This window comes from Phyllobates terribilis, unplaced genomic scaffold (assembly GCF_046119375.1).
Source record: "Phyllobates terribilis strain yellow unplaced genomic scaffold, ASM4611937v1 Scaffold_3__8_contigs__length_932513732, whole genome shotgun sequence".
NCBI lineage: Eukaryota > Metazoa > Chordata > Amphibia > Anura > Dendrobatidae > Phyllobates > Phyllobates terribilis.
Window position 1 is genome coordinate 287,863,965 of NW_027362763.1, and position 18,149 is coordinate 287,882,113.

An 18,149-nucleotide genomic window follows, 5' to 3' on the forward strand; every position below is an offset into this window, starting at 1 on the left:
CATAAAATAAGCCCGAGTATACGTGCATTGTAAAGCATACTTAAAAGGACAAACTGCAATGATCATGCAGCCTGTGTCAAACTACAAGACATCACAGACTCTGGAACAAACCCTACATCCTAGTGCATCACAGCAGGATTTTATCTGTCCCAGGATACATAGAAATATGCGCTAGTGTTTGCCTTTTTTTACCCTGCAACGACATCCAAGATTCCTGTTGTGAAACAGATGACCATTAAGCTTCAGCAACCCTATGCTATATAAAATAGCTGCATCCTCCAGCAGAGAACTGACCGCTGTGCAACAGTCAGCATCAACTGGTGAAAGGGTCATGCACTTGTGCAAGACGGTGAATAGCAATATATTTTACTATAAGGAAGGTAAATGGGCTGTCATACTACATATCAGCACACTCAGACACACCAGTACCTCAGTGTGCAAATAACACAATTATAGGTTATTCATTAAATATATTGTTGTAGGTCTTAACTTTAGGGCAGAAAAAAGTAATATGCAATTAATGGACACAGTGACGAGATGCAACCAGTGGGCACAGTGACGAGATGCAACCAGTGGGCACAGTGACGAGATGCAACCAGTGGGCACAGTGACGAGATGCAACCAGTGGGCACAGTGACGAGATGCAACCAGTGGGCACAGTGACGAGATGCAACCAGTGGACACCATCAGAAGACTACAATTTTGATCAAAGACAATAAATAAATCAAAACTATATAAAATAGGATTTAAAATGATTTTAAAACGCATTTAGGATCTATTGTACCCCTGTTTAAAAGATAATAATTGTGGTTAATAATGTTAGTGTCTTATTAAAAGTAGTAGCAGCTATATAGTACTATAAATCAAAGCAACGTCGTATTCAAAAAATATTTGTTGAAACGAACTTCTACAACAACTAGAAACAAAAAGTTGATCAGCTTGGAAGAATATTCTTACATTTTTGCGGGGTAAACCCCATATAGCAAGGCAAAGGTGATGACATAAAAAATTAGTTTGATCAAGGGGCAGCTGTAGACGTTAAATACACATCCAAAAAAGTAAGGTAAAAGGTGGGAGTATGATCTAACATGTTACGGCAAACAATATTATGCTCAACAAAATATACAAGAGACCAAATAATAGAGTTCATGTCTGTAAAAAGTTAATTTGCTTGTCTAGGGGTAAAACTTTGGGGAAATTGACGTGATGTTGTATCCATCAAAACAAAACTTGTTATGTGCATTATGAAATTCAAAATTAAAATCCCTCACAAGTAAAAGTGATTGTAGAAGATATAATAAAATCAGAGCAGTTTTGAAAGGTTTTGCAGCACTAGGACCCTGATTTATTATATATGTATTGCTCTCCAGGTAATTGTAAGGGTTTTAGAGAGTGTTCATTGATATAAAAGTGAAACAACAGAACCCGGGTCACAGTAGTGTTAACAACACAGATACAGAACTGTTAAAAGTTGGAAACAGAAAGGTTAGAGAACCCCGGATTTAATGCAGGGCCCATGTGAAAAACTGCACTGTGCGACCTGCAATAAATGCAAAGCAGCTCTGCGCTGTGAATGGCGTGGGATAACCCTACACATGCTGCTACTACATGGAAGGCAATTTGCGGCAGGTTGAGTTTAAAAATAAAGATGTCAGGAACATTAAGCAGGGGGTGTTTTTTCCATGGCCACAATCTCAACATGAAACATAAGAGGAGTGGTTTACAAGAGACTCAAATATTTTCCCAGTGCAATAATTAAAATGGAAATTAGCAGGGAGACCTATTTCCAGCCAGAAAGGCCTACAATTTGCATAGCGTTGCTGGCATGTGCTTTTGTGTATAAAGTTTTATTGTACGAGACCAAAAGCCTGCGATTCTTCAGAGGGGATAAGCTGATACTTATTGACTTATTTCTGAAACGCAACAGCACCCAAAATAAAATGTAGACGATGCGCTTTATGGCACTGCAGAATTTACAGAAACAAATATAACAGTAGCAAAATGGCTTTTATGTCGAACGCTCCGGTAGCTGGCCAGTGGCATGCAAGGGGTTAAGGTCAAATATCACGCAGGCAGATAAATTAGGATTCTCAGCATTGTAATCTTTATAGTAAACCATTCAATTACACGTTACTCTGGTGATAAGTAATGGCATGCAACAATTCTGTTTGCCCCTTAGATTGCAAGCTCCTATGGACAGGGTTCTCTTGCAATGTAGCTTATGTTTAAAACCGTGTCACATTGATAATTGCACATATGTTCTCACACATCTGCAATGTATAATATAACAAAATAAATATAATAATCACCATCTTTATTGAATGTCACTGCTTTTCTAGACTGAAAAGAGGTCAATTATTTCTGTTTTTTGGCCATTGTTAAATTATAATGTACAGTATAGGATATTCTCACCATTTCGCTTTTTATAGGAAAATACTGAAATTATTGCATTATCATAACATTAAAATCTTCCTTATCATGAACATAAAGACACATATCAGTATACAGTTATTTTAACGGGGGAGTTCAACACATTTTAAATATAAATTCCGCAGTATATTATCATTGCAAACAATTTGTGCAATATGCAAAAATCATGAACAATAACACTGACTAACTTGGAGATATATTATAAAAATTTTATGTATAGAAAAGAATATTCGAAATATAATGTATGGTTTTATTATCTTTGGATGCAATGTAATAAAAAGATAAATGCCAAAAATAAAACATTATCATAGCTGTACAGCACGGAGTTTTACACTCTGGTGCTGTAACAACCTGTGGCCACAATTTTACAAGCACATTTGGCATGAAATCCTGTTAGGAGACAAATTACTGCAGTTAATACTAAGCTTTCAGACACTATGCAATTAGGAGGGCCGAAATATTAAGTCATGTACATGCCAGGATGGAACGTTCCAACAACATTTAGAAATCGGTGTCAGAAAAATGATCCTAATTATTTGTTTATTTGGAAAATGTCAAGCATTTTTTCTATAGATAATTTGTAATATTCATTTTATCCAAGCCAAACTTGTTGTTTGGCTTAAGAAGAACATGTGTATAAATGAAGTACATTTTAAAAAGATTAATCTGATAGTTTATCAAAGCTATTTAATTTGCAGAATAAAATATATATATATATAGCTTATATTTCCATTTTGCACCATGCCTTCCGCTGAGTGCATAATTGGAAACTGACTTTTAAAGGGTTAAGCAATAATAATCTGGAGTTGTGGACATGATTGTGGGTGGAAGTGAAACTTTTTTTTGTTTGTTTCTGCAGAATCCTTAGCTGGAAGAAATACTTTGGGGTGTGTATGTTAATATCTCCAGCAGTCTCAAACTTCAAACCTGTCCTTCAGTCAACCCTGTATTTATTAATGTAGGTCCAGCCTGAGAATCTGGCTATTTGTAATATGCCTATTGGGTTTCAGGTGGAGTGTAATGTTTGCTTGGGAGTTTCACAGGTGAGTTCAAGTAATTAGCGGTTAACAATTACTGCTGATCAAGTGTCTCCAACTATACAGTGATATTGAATAATCTCTTACACAATGAGGGTGTTCATTATGTGATGAGTACTGCTTATTCACCAGTTGGCAGATCTTAGTCTTCATGCAAAAGAATAAAAGGTCCTGGAGAACCTCTTAAGAAATCCCTTTCATCCTGCTCCTAAGAGCAGCTTTCTCAGAGTTGAACAGGACCAGGCCAAGATGGCCTTAACCTTTCAAGTCCTGGAGAGAACACCAGCAGGTTAACGCAACAATATATAAGTCACACTGTCTGCAAATCATATCTAATATGCAATGAGCAAAGCTTGTCCTACTAGATAGATTCCTCCTCAACATTTTGTCTGTTTCACACATGCATTTAACAATTGATTTATGATTATTTGCCTTAAAAAAAAAAAAAAAAAAATGTGTATATTTTATTAATAAATAAATTTCAATTATTCTGTTCATATATGTTCTAATACTAGGTATAATTTTATTTGTAATAATTTTTTACATTTATTGAAATTCAATACTTTCCCTTAATCAAATATTTTTCATATTATATATAAAAAACACTTAATTATAGGAATTTGTTGTTTTAAATGTTTAATTTAATAAACACAAATTAAAATATGAACTGATAAATATTAAAATATCTGTTTTATCTTGTTGATATTAATGACAGTAGTAAATGACATAATTCATTGAATATTCTGCCTTTTATCCAAACTACTTAGGAGCCACAATTTTTGCACATATGGGCGATGTATAACTGGTATTAAATAGTTAATATATAATGGGACATACCTGGTCATTTAGCTGATATGGCACCAAATTGTGCTGATAGTAATGTCCAGCAAATCTGATAAATTTCAGCCAGTTTCCTACATCTGGTTGACTGGCATCGATGCAGAAATTTATATTACAATGTTCATCCAAGATCTAAAGAGAAAACACATTGGTATTCAGGTTACACTGTGTCCTTAATAAATTGCAATTGTTTCACATATACATTTATTGTGAACTGCATAGAAAATACTGGGATTAGAGATTTGTTTTGTGGAATTGAAATCTTTGAAAAGAACATTGTATCCTTTATCACTGCATTTAGCTCACACCATACACATCTTGATCTGGCTGCAGGAAGTTTTATTGTGTGCAGGAATTTGAAAAACAAGGTGAAACATTTGCTGTGAATAAAAGCCCAGATTATTTCTCCGGCATGTATCACCTACCTACACTCTATAAACTCCTCCTGACAATAATAATAATAATAAAAAAAATCTACTTTTCAGCCCTGAAGGGGTTAAACCTTGTAATTATCCCAGCCCTCATTTGTAAGAATTCACATTAGATCTCCAGATTTCCTCCCAAGTCGTTTTTTTTTTTTCTCCTTTTTTATTGCAGTCAACAATAAGCCAAATGTCTCCTAGAGGTTTAGAATATCTCCTGAATCTCCACATTGCAAATGACAGTGTTATTATCCCCTGTCTAGTAGGGACTTACTTTCTCATCACTTGAATTTATTGCCCAACTTGATGCGAAGGTCTTTAATGTGTAGTAGCAAAATTAACAATATGGGAGGCAATCAGCCAAATAAATAAACTCCTCCAGTATTTGCTGTGTAGAATAAATGCTTCTCTAAGTGTAGAGGAGATTGTCATGGCATGAGATGACTGTAGAATTTTAGATTCACATCTGTTGGAATGTTCTACATGTAAATGAAACTTCTAGAATTAAAAAAAAAAACCATGGGAAAAGAAACCTATAGAATTTACTGAAACTTTAATTTATACTAAAAGTCTGCAGTCCCTGTAGATGAATGTGATCTTGTTTCCTACCATTGCTGCACCCTGTCCCTGTGCACACAGAGCAGGCTGTCATGGCTGGGTATTGCCCAGGCGAACACCCGGCAGCAGTTGCAGGTCATTAACTATATAACGAGCTGAATAGGAGCAAGGCTGGAGCTTGTATGGAGGGTAAAATATCCCCCCTTTATACAGGCTCACCAAGTCTGCTGATCAGTTATTATAGGGTTAAAGGGGGTACAATTTATTCTGCAGACAAGTCTCAGCCCTGGACACAAGTTGCCACAGTTATGAGCTGTGATACAATAATGCAGAAAAGTGACATTATATCCTCCAGGTCCTGTGTGATCGGTGGGTGCCTTCATGATATTCCCCACTTCTATACAGGGATCTGTAGGCCACAGCATCGACTAAAATTAATTCCCTTTAATAATTTCACTTAAATTTAATTTAATAAAAATAACTGAATAATATTACACACCATATATAACTATATAATATATATTTGTACGCACAAATTAGTAGATGGTCTCATCTACGAAAGATTAGCAAACTGGAATTTATTTTTTACTATTCCCCTTCTTACACGTTCAATGGAATTGCAGAACCGAATCGCGCGATTTAATCTAGACATGTGAAGTTTAAAAAAAAAAAAAAAAATTTGAGAAAAAACTATTTTTTTTTTTTTTGCCTATTGCTGGAAGTATTCAAAAAATAAATGGTGGTCTGCCGGTGAGGAGCAGGATTAGGAAGATGGGTGCTATAATAATGATGATCGCAATATGTCGCAGTTACCTGGCTGGAGAGGGAATAGTTTGGCAGTGTCCGACCAGTGTCCTGTCTGTCTGGTAACTAGCAGGGTGTCAGTGTGATCTGCTGCACCTGATCTTCCTCCTGTCTCCCAGGGACTATCGCATCACCTGGAGGATTTACAGCTAATACCCTGGATGAATGGCCTCATGCTGAGAAAGTGGCCTGACTGGTATAAGGAAAGTGTCCGGCACTGGAGCAGCTCTGATTACCTTATGACATCGGGTGCAGATCACATAGAAGTCGCACAGAATACTCTGGGTATTTTTAATAAGTAAGTAGATGTGTCGCAGAATAGGCGCAGTGCACACCTAGAAGCGCGCAGTCAGCGCTCACTGACAGAGGGAACTTCAGAGGGGAACTCCAAGTGTAACCACAAGTGCAGAGCACAGCCAAGAGCTGAGCCTCCACATCACAGGCAGTGCCAGCAGTCCTCACTTACCTGGGGAGAAGGCAGCCCTGACTCCTGGAGGCCAGCAGGTCCCAGCCTAGAGCCGCAGCTCCATTATGGCAGCACATGGATCCCTGCTCCGGACACCTCCCTTTTCTCTCACTTTCTTTGCTCTTATCAGCCAGACACCGGCAATCAGCACTGTCCCTGCTGGAGAGTCAGAAACCCCCAGTGTATGGCTGCAAGTCTGGATGGTCACAGATCCAGCCCTGGTGCCGCTGGAAGTCTTGGAGATACCTCCTTTTGTCTTGGGGTTTCAGAGATCCTGTCCTGGAAGTTAAGATGATGCCTCCTGTCCTGGGATCCCCCCTTATAATGCCATGTGCAGGCTCCAGGTGACAGCAGCTCTCTCCTAGAAGCCTGAAAGTCTTTCCTGTCGTTGAGAGTCACAGGGTTTCCTAGTCAGTGTCCTGGAATGATGAGACTCCTTGGAAATGTGTCCCAGGATGGAGCTACAAGGCTGCAGCTTCTCCTTCAGAGTGAGATCCTCCCGGGAGCCATCCCTTTCCCAGGACTTCAATGTACAATGTGAAGTTCTCTATGTGACTGCTGAAGTGTCTCTATAAAGAGGATGAGAGCGGCCATCCAGAAAGAGGAGGAGAGGGGTCCTCAGCTATCTCCCAGCACAGACACTGGCTCCTCTCTCAGGACATTTTTAAAGTGACAGCAGCAGCCTCCTGTAGAAGAAGAGGTCACTAAAAGGTCGCTAAAGACTCCTATAGGACACTCTGATTACAGATGCACCATCCCCTTCAGCATGTCCATTCCATCCAGGCAATCAGCGACCAATGGGGAGATCTGGGGTGGGTGGATTTCATTCTTACAGGGAAATCTCTTCTCTTTAGCCTTTGAAGAAGTCTGTTCAGTCAGAAAGCCATGTCCCATTATTACTAATAGACCATAAACTGGTCAGTGCAACCAGAGAAGGCTACACATACCCTCAACCCAAATAATACTAATGTGAATATAGAGGATAGAAGCACCTAATTTCTAAACTTTTAGAAAATATTAGCTGACTGCAATGTGAGGATAAATTAGTTCTTGGTAGAACTTTAGAACCAGTGGATTTTGCTAACTTAAACCAGATAATTGATAGGTTAATTGCCTAAACCCAACCTGTCTACATCATCTAATTATTTATTCTTGTTTGTTTATTTTATTTTCAAACTTGTTACATTGTTGTAAATATCAGAACCTCTACAGGAAAAATATATCTTTGTACAGAGTTAGCCATTAAAAGGTATCAACCATTGAGAACTCTCAAACTGTAATATTTTTCCAGAATTTGTAACATTTTTACAAGCTTCCTTTTTATATCACAACAATCTCTAAAGTTGATTTGATTTCTGAATGGTAAATTAGAGAGAAATCCTCTGTCATAGGACATCATTATATTTTTGCATGGTCATAGAGGAAAAAATTGTGATTTTCCTGTTTGATTAACACATAGGACCCCTCTAAAGATGAGATAAGAAAAAAGATGTTTGATGTTGATTGTTTCTTTTGGCTTCCACTTTATAAGTAACGTGAATTTTGCATAAATGTGCCCTGTTAGAAAATGCTATTTATCTAAGAGGAGGGGGCAGCTTTCTTGACAAGAGATGATGATTAATTTGCCTCAGCAGACTGTTATCTGTGACATTGAACTGCTGCTTTAGATAATGGCCATTGTTTCTGTAAAATCACACAGCAATGCTAGGTAAGACAGGAAAAATCCTTTGTAAATAACCTTATAACTGACCAGAGATTCCCATAGACTTGGGTGCTTGAGAACCTTAAAGAGGTCCCGGTTTGCTGGTCATTGGTTTCCTGCCCGCCCTCATCTCACCCATTGTTGGAGAGTTTCTTTCTTATTTTTTTTTTTATTTAGCCATAAATTGGAGCAGCTCTAGCTATGAGCTATTTTCTTCCTGTCAGGATGAGGGATTTGTTTTATGATGCATTGTGTATTAAATACAAGTAATCTGGGAAACTGATTGCTTGAGTCCATAGGTCTGATCCTAGATTATGATAGGGGTATCCTTCTCCCCTTCTTTTGTTAAAGATTTTTTTGAAAAGAAGGAAATGTTGCTAATAGTTAAAGGCCCTCAAAGTCTGGGATCTAATGAAAGGGGCAAAAAGATTCCTTCTCTCTCACTTTATTTAGGGTGGAGAATTCTGCTGGAATCATTACAGCATAATGAACTTTTCCTTGAATTCCACATACTTCCAGCAGATGGCGCTGCTTCCTGGAGTAAATAAAAGTACAACTGGTACTACTAAGAACAAATATTCGTAAACTCTCACACAACACCCAATAACACATGCAGTAAAATGACCTGCACTAACTCTTTCCATGCTGGAATCACACTTCCCTGCTCCCCCCTGCTGTGGTTATGTAATAGTTTACACGTTTTGTTCTGCTACATGAGGTGTAGTCTGTCTGAGACTATAGATGGTAGTGAAAGAGTTAATATATTTAGACATTTCTCTTTTTTTATATGGAAATACAACTTCCAGTATTTTTTTAAAATTTTTATAATGGGTGTACAGGTGTCTCACACCCAAGTGCAGACATGGATAGCAGAGGGTCCAAGGTCAAAAATAGTATATGAGCCCTTTGCCGTTCAATAGACTGCTCTGTTACATCTCCCTAACGGTAGGATCACACGAGCATATAAAAAAATCATTCAGAATTTTATCCAGAAAACTCGGACAATTTTTTTCTCACTTGTCATCCATATTCAATTCATTTTTATTTATTTTTTTTACAGCAGCAATTATTCATTAACAGGACCATGTACAGCTTCCTATGCTTCAGAATTGCAATGTATTGGTAAAAATTGGATGCTATACTGTGGCTCCACAGGGCATCCGATTGTTTTTTTCACTCACCCATAGACTTGAATGGGAGAGTCTCATCCGACACATGGAAGAAACCAGTGCATGATGAGATTTTTTTCACAAGCAGATTCGGTCACTGAAAATAATCGTTCATCTACAGTGTTCCATTGAATAACATTGGTCTGAGTGCGGTACGTTTTTTTCCCATACATATGTGTGTGTGATCGGTTGGGTAAATGAGCCGAAATTGTGAATTAAAATTCATTATAGAAGAAAGAAGATTTCGGCATCAAGATCTTCAGTTAAAATCACACATTTATTAGGTAAGTATTAAAAAAAAGTCACAATTCTTATACCAAAGATTTCTAGCAAACGCATTTCAGATTGCCGTCTTTAGTCATTGCATTAAAATTCATTAGCTCAGCCCCTCACATGCAATCTAATACAGTAGGAAGTTGTTTTAGGCTGAGGCTTTATAGCAATTTTTGGCCATGACACAGGTCATACAGCCAAACATTGCTCTACACCACTGCTACATCTACAATTAGCTATGAATCTGATCAATTAAAGCGATAAATAATAGTCAAATTGATCTTCTACATGTTGTTATACAGGTACAGTATAGGCTTCATGCTCCTCCATGACAGCCTTATTATGGCTCTGGGCATAATGGAGCAGCAATATAAATGTGGACAAGTACATAATTGTGATCTGTTAGTAAGTGGGAATTTATATAAAATATATTCACACATTACAGTTTTTTAGCAGTAAGTTTACAGCAATGTTAGAGTATACTATGTATGTGTTTTTTGTATCACTGAGTACTTTAGATTGCAGAATTATGTGTTATATTTTCGATACATTGCCTTTAATAGGACAATATTGAAGTAGTTGAGCAATAAAATTTGCAGTTTCAGCAGTCAATACAGTAGTCTGTGGTCAGCGGACCACAACATTGCAACCCTCCAATTACCTATAGCATCGCTCGCGCCTCTTCTGATTAGTATGGTGCCACAATGCAATGACGTCACTGAAATCTACAAAAAACAGGTGTGGGGAAGGTCGCAGGAAGTGCACCGGTCGAGTGGCCACAGAGTACTGATGCGGCCAAGGAACCAAGGTCCCACAAATCTTTTTGCTGAACTCTAAAAACAGACAAACTGTTTACAATAACACATTTGTTACATTTTTAATTTATAAATAGTGATATAGTTATAAGGGTTGAGTCATGCCTCTTCTTCCATTTCTGACATTGGACATGGAGAAACGATGTTGTACCTAAGACAGGACAGTTTACATGGAAAGTGTCCAATGTCTGGCTGGTATTTTTTATACATATTTTATCAATTATAATAGAACAGACATGTACAATATACATTATACCTGCTGGGCATTAAGAAATTTACTTTTCCTTGGCACCTGTCCTGCCCAACAAGCAGATGAGAAACGTGATGAACAACTTCATTCACTAATTCATCAAACTATCATTCTGCTAAAACACACCTTGCAACTTTATTCACACTACAGTATTTCAGCTAAGTGAGGTAGCACTAAAGCCTGATTTCCATACATCCGGTTATCCATTGTTATTTCCTTCCATCATCATACTGACACCCTAGAGGGAAATTGATGCTAGCTGTAATCCCATAGATTTCTATGGGATTGTCCACAAGCATCTGGTCCATTGTTTGTTGCATCAGACTGGGGCTAAAGCTGGATCAAAAAAATGTTTCATGCTGCATGTTTTTGATCCTGCTATAAACCATAGACTGGTGCACAAATTGCACAAGTTTGTCAGTAGAATCAGGCATAAAACAAATACCTAGGAACAACTCATATATGGGGAAAAAGGAAAACTAATTTCAATGTTTTTAGAAGAATGCATTGAAAATCCACAATCTGCCTTGCATGAACATACAAGTTTGTATATATGTTTATTGCCAAAATGGTGAGTCTCCGGTAACAAGAAGAATACCCAAATACAGGCCAGTGTAAACCCATGATTATTGTGACATGGATTTGGTACTGTGATATGTTGGTAGTGATCATATTGGGTTTCCAGTAGAAATTAAAATGTATCAAATCCATCCACATTGTTACAATTTATCATCTAGGATTTTGAAACAATTTTGCACTTAAAAAAATGCATTTATTTGCATGAAAATATATGGAAATTTTGGTATATTTTCAGCTCATTCTTAAACGAATCTAAGCTCATTTATCTCAGGATAATCAATGTAATGCTCTGCTTGTTGTCTACAAATGATTGTTTCACAATAGTGATTATCCTGAAGTCAGCCACTGAGTGTCATTTTCCAAGCTGTTCTGCTAGAATGGTTAGTGTAGGGATGCCCTCAGTGAACCGATAGGTATCCTTCTGCCCCAATGCCCCGAGGAGAAGAGGAAAAGGAAGGAGCTTTTAGGAAACCTGGAGCCAGTTAATGAGCCCCAGCTCCGGTGTTAAATTCAGTTCATCCTATGGGAGTATCAGGGGTCTGTGTCCATCACATCAAGACACACAAATGCCTGTTCCTTCACAGCATACTACTACTCACAGATCTGTTCCTGCTCTGGCCTCCAGTCATTTCTACTACAACTCACTCCCAGCATTGTTCTACATAGCAACTGCAGACACATCGCCTAATAAAACCATGAGAACCGAGATGCGATTTTATATGTATGTGTATATATTTAAATATCCAACCATTAATCCCCCCTAAAATTGGGAGCCTTGTGAAATGCAAAGAAAACAAGAATGCAATCATATGCAAATCTCTTATAGCTGTATTTTATTCACAACAGATCATCGATCACTGATCAGAAGGTGAAAATTACAGACTTCTCCAATTTATTTGAAGCAACATATCTCAAAAAAGATGTGGTAGAGTTAAATAAAGGCTTGAAAAGTAGGTAGGTGGTACAAATGAAAAACAGGTGGCAGGTAAATTTTCAACTAGGTAGAATGACTGTGTATAAAAAGAGCATGTTTGTGTCATGGGTGTGTCGGAAGTGACAGACAGTTGCCCTGCAGTTTGTTGCAGGAGATCTCTACGTTTGGTATTGCAGACACCTTCTTAGAGGCTGTCTCTCCAGGACCCAGCGGCCACCTTTGTCTGGCTAATTAACACCCTGGCCTGGGTGTATAAATACCTGTTGTCTGCTAGAGGGAGGTACCGGCGATACTCACATTACCCTTTGTGAAGGCTCGGAGCAAGTGCATTACTTCATCCTCTCTGGAGCTAGGAGGACGGGTGTTCATCTCTCTGAAGTCAACTAAAAGCTAAGCTTTCTTCCCTTGTTTGTTCCCTCCTTGTTGTCTTTAGTGGTCATTGGGGATCGACTAGCGAACAACCCCCCCCCCCCCGCCTTCCCTAGCCAGGGCCAAATGCCAGGGAAAGACAGGGCGAGGTTCGTGTGCGGCGATTGGTGAAGAGCCAATACAGGGATGTTAGTGGAGACTGGGTGATATTAGATCAGCCTAGGAGGTCTCCACTCCCCCCTTTCCCTAGAGTCTGGGCTCCCTTTCCCTCTTCCCTTTGTGTTACACTAAGTCTTTCCCACATCTTGTGTGACATTTTGACAGGGAGTGTCTCTCAGAAGCAAAGATGGTCAGAGGTTCACCAATCTGTGAATAACTGCATCTAAAAATTGTGGAACAATTTCAGGAAAAAATTCCTCAATGTAAAATTGCAAATGAATATCCCACCATCCACATTACATAATATAAAAAGATTCATAGATTCTGGAGAAATCCATGTGCACAAGAGACAAGGCCGAAGGACAATGTTGTATGCTCAAAATCTACGGGCTCTCAGGTGGCACTGTGTTAAAGAACCACAAGATAGGGGAAAACTTTCCGATCGTTGAGGGTCCGACCTCTGTGGTCTCCACTGATCCCGAGAACTGAATGTCTGTCTGAAGCAGAGGTTGATCATGGGGAATACCACTCCATATATTCTTCATGAAAGCGCTGGAGATTGCCGAGCACAAGAGAAGCGGTGTGCATGATCAACCTCTGCACCATTCAGACGGGGCACTACAAAGTCCCGATTCTACGGATCAGTGGGAAGCACAGCAGTCAGACCACCAGCGATTGGAAAATTGTCCCAATCCTTTGGATTGGAGAGAACTTTCAAGCTTGAGAACATCCCTTTAAAAACAGGCATGATTCAGTCATGCAAATCAATACATGGTATCAGGAATACTTCCAGAAATCATAGTCTGTGAAAGTCACACATGCAAGTTAAAGCTCTATCATGCAGTGAAGAAACCATATATCAACACAATCCAAAAAGGCTGTCATCTTCACTGTGTCAAAGCTCTTTTAAGATGGACTGAAAAAATAGAAAAACTATTGTGCGGTCAGATGAAACATAATTTGAAATTCTTTATGTAAACCACGGACACAGTCTCCTGCCATCCAGATTGTTATCAGCGCAGAGTTAATAATCCTGCATCTCTGATGGTATGGGGTTGCAATAGTGTCTATGGCATGGGCAGGTTACACATGTTGAAAGGCACTACCAATGCTGGGCATTATAAAGAGATTTTTGAACATCATACGCTCCCATCCAGACAATGTCTGTTTCAGGGAAGGCCTTGCATTTTTCAGAAAGACAATGTAAACCACATACTACATCCATCACAACAGCATGGTTTTGCAGAAGAAGAGTTCAGCTGATAAGCTGGCTGCCTGCAGTCCAGACCTTTCACCAATAGAAAACATTTGGTGCATTATAAAACAATCTGGCAAAGAAGACCAAGGACTGTTGAGCAGCTAAAATCCTACAACAGACAAGAATAGGACAACATTCCTTTCCCAAAACTCCAGCAATTTGTTTTTTCACTGCCTAGATGTTTACAGATTGTTGTAACAAGAGGCAATACTATACAATGGTAGACATGGCCTTGTTTTTGAGATTTGTTGCTGCTATCAATCAATTTCTAAACAAATAAATTTTTCAAATGGAATGGAAAAATGTCTGACTTTCACCTTCTGAACTGCATACTGTTCACCTGATTTATCAAGACCAGCATTATTTTTATCTGGTTTTGATTGGGGGGGGAGTGGTAGATGCCTTTTTATGAATCTGGAGCATCTGACAAATGGTGTGCGCCACGCAAAAAATCGCACTCCTGTCAGTGACTGGAGTGAGATTTCTGGAGTAAGGAATGCCACAGCTCATTATGAATTAGATCAGCTGTGGCATCATGCCCCTGTTGCACCAGTGTCTCGTCCTATTTTGCTGAAACTAGGAGAAACTGGGGTTAAAATGCCTGAAGTCACATAAATCTTGATGTAACTTCGAGTTGCAACAAAAATGTTGCAACCTTTCAATGGTTTTACACCACGTTTTGGGCATAAATGCTTTGATGAATTGAGGCCTATGTTCTGCTGTGAATAAAAGATGGCTAAAAGAGATTTCCAAATCATTGCATTTGTGTTTTCTTTATATTTTACACAGCATCCCTACTTTCTTTGGAGTATGGGTTGTACATATGCATATAACTTGTACACTGTGTATAAAGATAGATAAACAGCAAAAATGGCAGAACTCCAGACATTTTCAGCTCTTCAAACTCTGAACCTTTCTCAAGCTTGACAAAGGCTCACAGTTTGAAGAGCCAAAAGTTTACACATACATGGGTGAGTATAGGCCACAGTTTTTTGACTATCTCATGTCTGGAGTGCTGTCATTTTTTCTGTATTGTGACAAAGTCACTGGTAAGGTACTGGAGGGGAGATATGTAGCAGTGAGATTGCTAACTCCAGTAATATAAACATAGGAAAAATGTTATAGCACACAAAGTGATGAGGGGTTAATCAGCCATGTTTAGTGCTAGGATAATTAAACACCTGTATAGAGGGAGGAGGTCAAAGGATAAATTCCTAGCCTTTTAGAGCATTTGGTGCGGGGTGGGCCTGGAGGTGAAAGCTCTGAGCTGTTTTGTCATGTGACGGAAAGCTAAACCTTGTGTTGTTTGTTCCTGAAGCGGGCGGTTACCGGTATCAACAAGGACTGTGCCATATGTTATGTTTTGTTTTTCCTGTTAGGCCGAGAAGACCTTGTTTGTTTTTGCTAACATTACCGTGGTTTATGCAGCACTCTTAATAAACCCATCAGACGATTTAAAGAGACAGTGTTCCTTTGTCTACCTCTATATGCAGCCAAGTGAACCGTTCTACTGCAGTATGTATATAGAGGATACTGGGTTGGTACCCTGAGGCTTGCACCCTTTTGTTATATCAATTTTGTATAGCTCTGCTTTCTTTGCGGAAGGATAGAAAGATATTTATTTCTCAACATTGAAATTGCAACTTCATTCCCTCATGAATGCTTCTTCAAGGTTTTGCCCATACCCATAATGTGGCCAAGTGAATAAGGCTTAATGTTGTGTATAACAGATATTTGGGTGATTGCCCACCATGTTTTCTGATCTTCCTCATACTTGTGTGAATAGCTTAGGGTCCTGATATACTGTATTTCTCAACCTCAGTACTGAACAATCGACTTTAGTGTACCCGTCTAATATACTGTATATCAAGCTTTGCAGATCTGCAGGTTATTGTCCTTACTATGACATTTCTGTAAAAGAATGTTGTTAATACAATTACAATATGTTTGTACACTAGTTCTTTGTGTACATTCCTAATATTCATATGTAATAACATGTTATTAATAGAGATCATACATAGTATGATCATGGCCGATAATCGCTAAATAGTTATTCCCGAGATAGTAAGGCATCCCCTATCCATATGATAGGGAATAAATTACTGATCATTGGGGATCCAATGGCTGGGACCTCCAGTGATCCTAAGAACAGGGCTTTGGTATCCAGGAACCGGCCTCAGGCAGAGCATCATGTTGAGTGGCGCAGAGGTGCGCATGCTCGACCTCTCCTCCATACATTGTCAAAGTGCCAGGGAAAGCCAAGAATAATGCCCAACTATTCCCAGCAATTTCATACATTTATAGGTTATTCATAAACCTAATGTGCTGTGACAAATTCACTGGTAAGGTGATAGAGGGAAGATATGTTTCACGGAGGCTATTAGCTTCCGTGAATTGAAACCATGAAGTTTGCTCCAGCATGTTATTTTGCTGAGAGAGTTAAACCTCCATTTTAAAATGGAGTGATTATTGTGAATGACCATTGTGAAGGGTGGGAGGTCATTCACCATATCTCCACTTCAGGGTGTGGTCTGGGGTTTAAATACTCGGCCTGCTGAGGCATTCAGTGTTCAGTGAGTCTGGAGAGAGCAACTCCAGACATCTTTATGTTGAGCTGATCTGAACCATGTGAAGTTGTTAAAACTCTTAGCAGGCGGATCCCTGCTACCACATGACTGTGCTTTGTGCTTCCATTTTGTGTTGGCTTTCCTGTTTTGCCCAGCGGGCTGTGTTTTCCTTTATGGACTTAAATGTTGGTTTATGCTGCACTTTAATAAACCAACACAAAATTTAAAGAGACAGCGTACCTGTGTCTACCTCCGCGTGCATCTGAGTGAGTGATCTACCACAGTGCATATTTAATGACATAACATAAGAATCTATATATATAATCGTCTTATCCCATCTGTCTGTCTGTCTGTCTGTCCTGGAAATCCCGCGTCGCTCATTGGTCCGGCATCGGCCAATCAGCGCCACAGGATTTCTGAAAAAAGATGGCGGCCATTAGCGGCTCATCTGCGGGACGGAGCTCAGCGGCGATGCAGCCGGGAGATGACCGGCGCGAGGTGCTCATCTCCCGGCTGGTACCAGCAGAAGGACCTCGACCGCCGGAGCCATCTGCGGGATGGAGATGCAGCCGGGAGATGAGCGTCGCGATGTGCTCATCTCCCGGCCGGTAGCAGTGGAAGGACCCCGACCGCCAGCGCCGCTGACCTCCATACGGAAGGGGGGAGCAGCGCTGCGGGTCGGGATACTTCTGCTGCGAGCGCCCGCTCATGTCCCGGGTTCTCGCTGCGGAAGTAGCTGCACAGGCAGCACCGCTCCCCGGTCCTCACCAAGACGATTCGATGATTTGTCGGGTCTGAAGACCGCGACCAATCACTGATCTTACCGCAAAAGTTAAACACTTCTGTCCTGATTGGTCGCGGACGCTGCCCGCGACCAATCACCGATTTGGGCGCCACATTTAAATATCGGCCGCGACCAATCACCGATCTTGGCCCCACATTTAAACACCGCTGTGCTGATTGGTCGCCGACGCTGGCCGCGACCAATCACCGATTTTGGCGCCACATTTAAATAGCGTCCGCGACCAATCAGCACAGCGGTGTTTAAATGTGGAGCCAAGATCGGTGATTGGTCGCTGCCGATATTTAAATGTGGTGCCCAAATCGGTGATTGGTCGAGGGCAGCTTCCGCGACCAATCAGCACAGTAGTGTTTAACTTTTGCGGCAAGATCAGTGATTGGTTGCGGGCCAAGACCGCGACCAATCACCGATTTGTGCTGCACATTTAAATGTCAGCGCCGCTCCCCGGTCCTCCCTTCACACCCTAACCGCATGGAGGTCAGCGGCGCTGCCTGCGTGGATACATCCTCTGCGAGAACCCTGGACATGAGCGGGCGCTCGCAGCAGAAGAATCCCGACCCGCAGCGCCGCTCCCCGGTCCTCCCTTGACACGCTAGCCGCTGATGTCCCCACAGTACCCGCATGGTGTTACAAAGGTCCGGACATTTGTGTTAAAAATCGCTGATTGGTCGCTGGCGCTGCCCGCGACCAATCACCGATTTGGGCACCACATTTA

The 18,149-nt window shown here is 40.1% G+C and overlaps 1 protein-coding gene across 7 annotated transcripts in view; it reads right to left on the bottom strand.

The window, feature by feature from the left end:
- The window catches only part of MECOM (MDS1 and EVI1 complex locus), a 792,569-nt gene that overhangs the window by 56,221 nt on the left and 718,199 nt on the right, over nt 1-18,149 (bottom strand). For 4 of the 7 annotated variants that reach the window (XM_073674844.1, XM_073674842.1, XM_073674843.1 and 1 more), the window contains exon 3: nt 4,305-4,439. In XM_073674844.1, the coding sequence (XP_073530945.1) occupies nt 4,305-4,439 (135 nt within the window). Of the gene's footprint in view, nt 1-4,304; nt 4,440-6,100; nt 6,199-6,327; nt 6,460-6,557; nt 7,450-18,149 lie in introns of those variants that run through there. The other 3 variants (XM_073674845.1, XM_073674846.1, XM_073674847.1) reach the window with 3 other exon arrangements.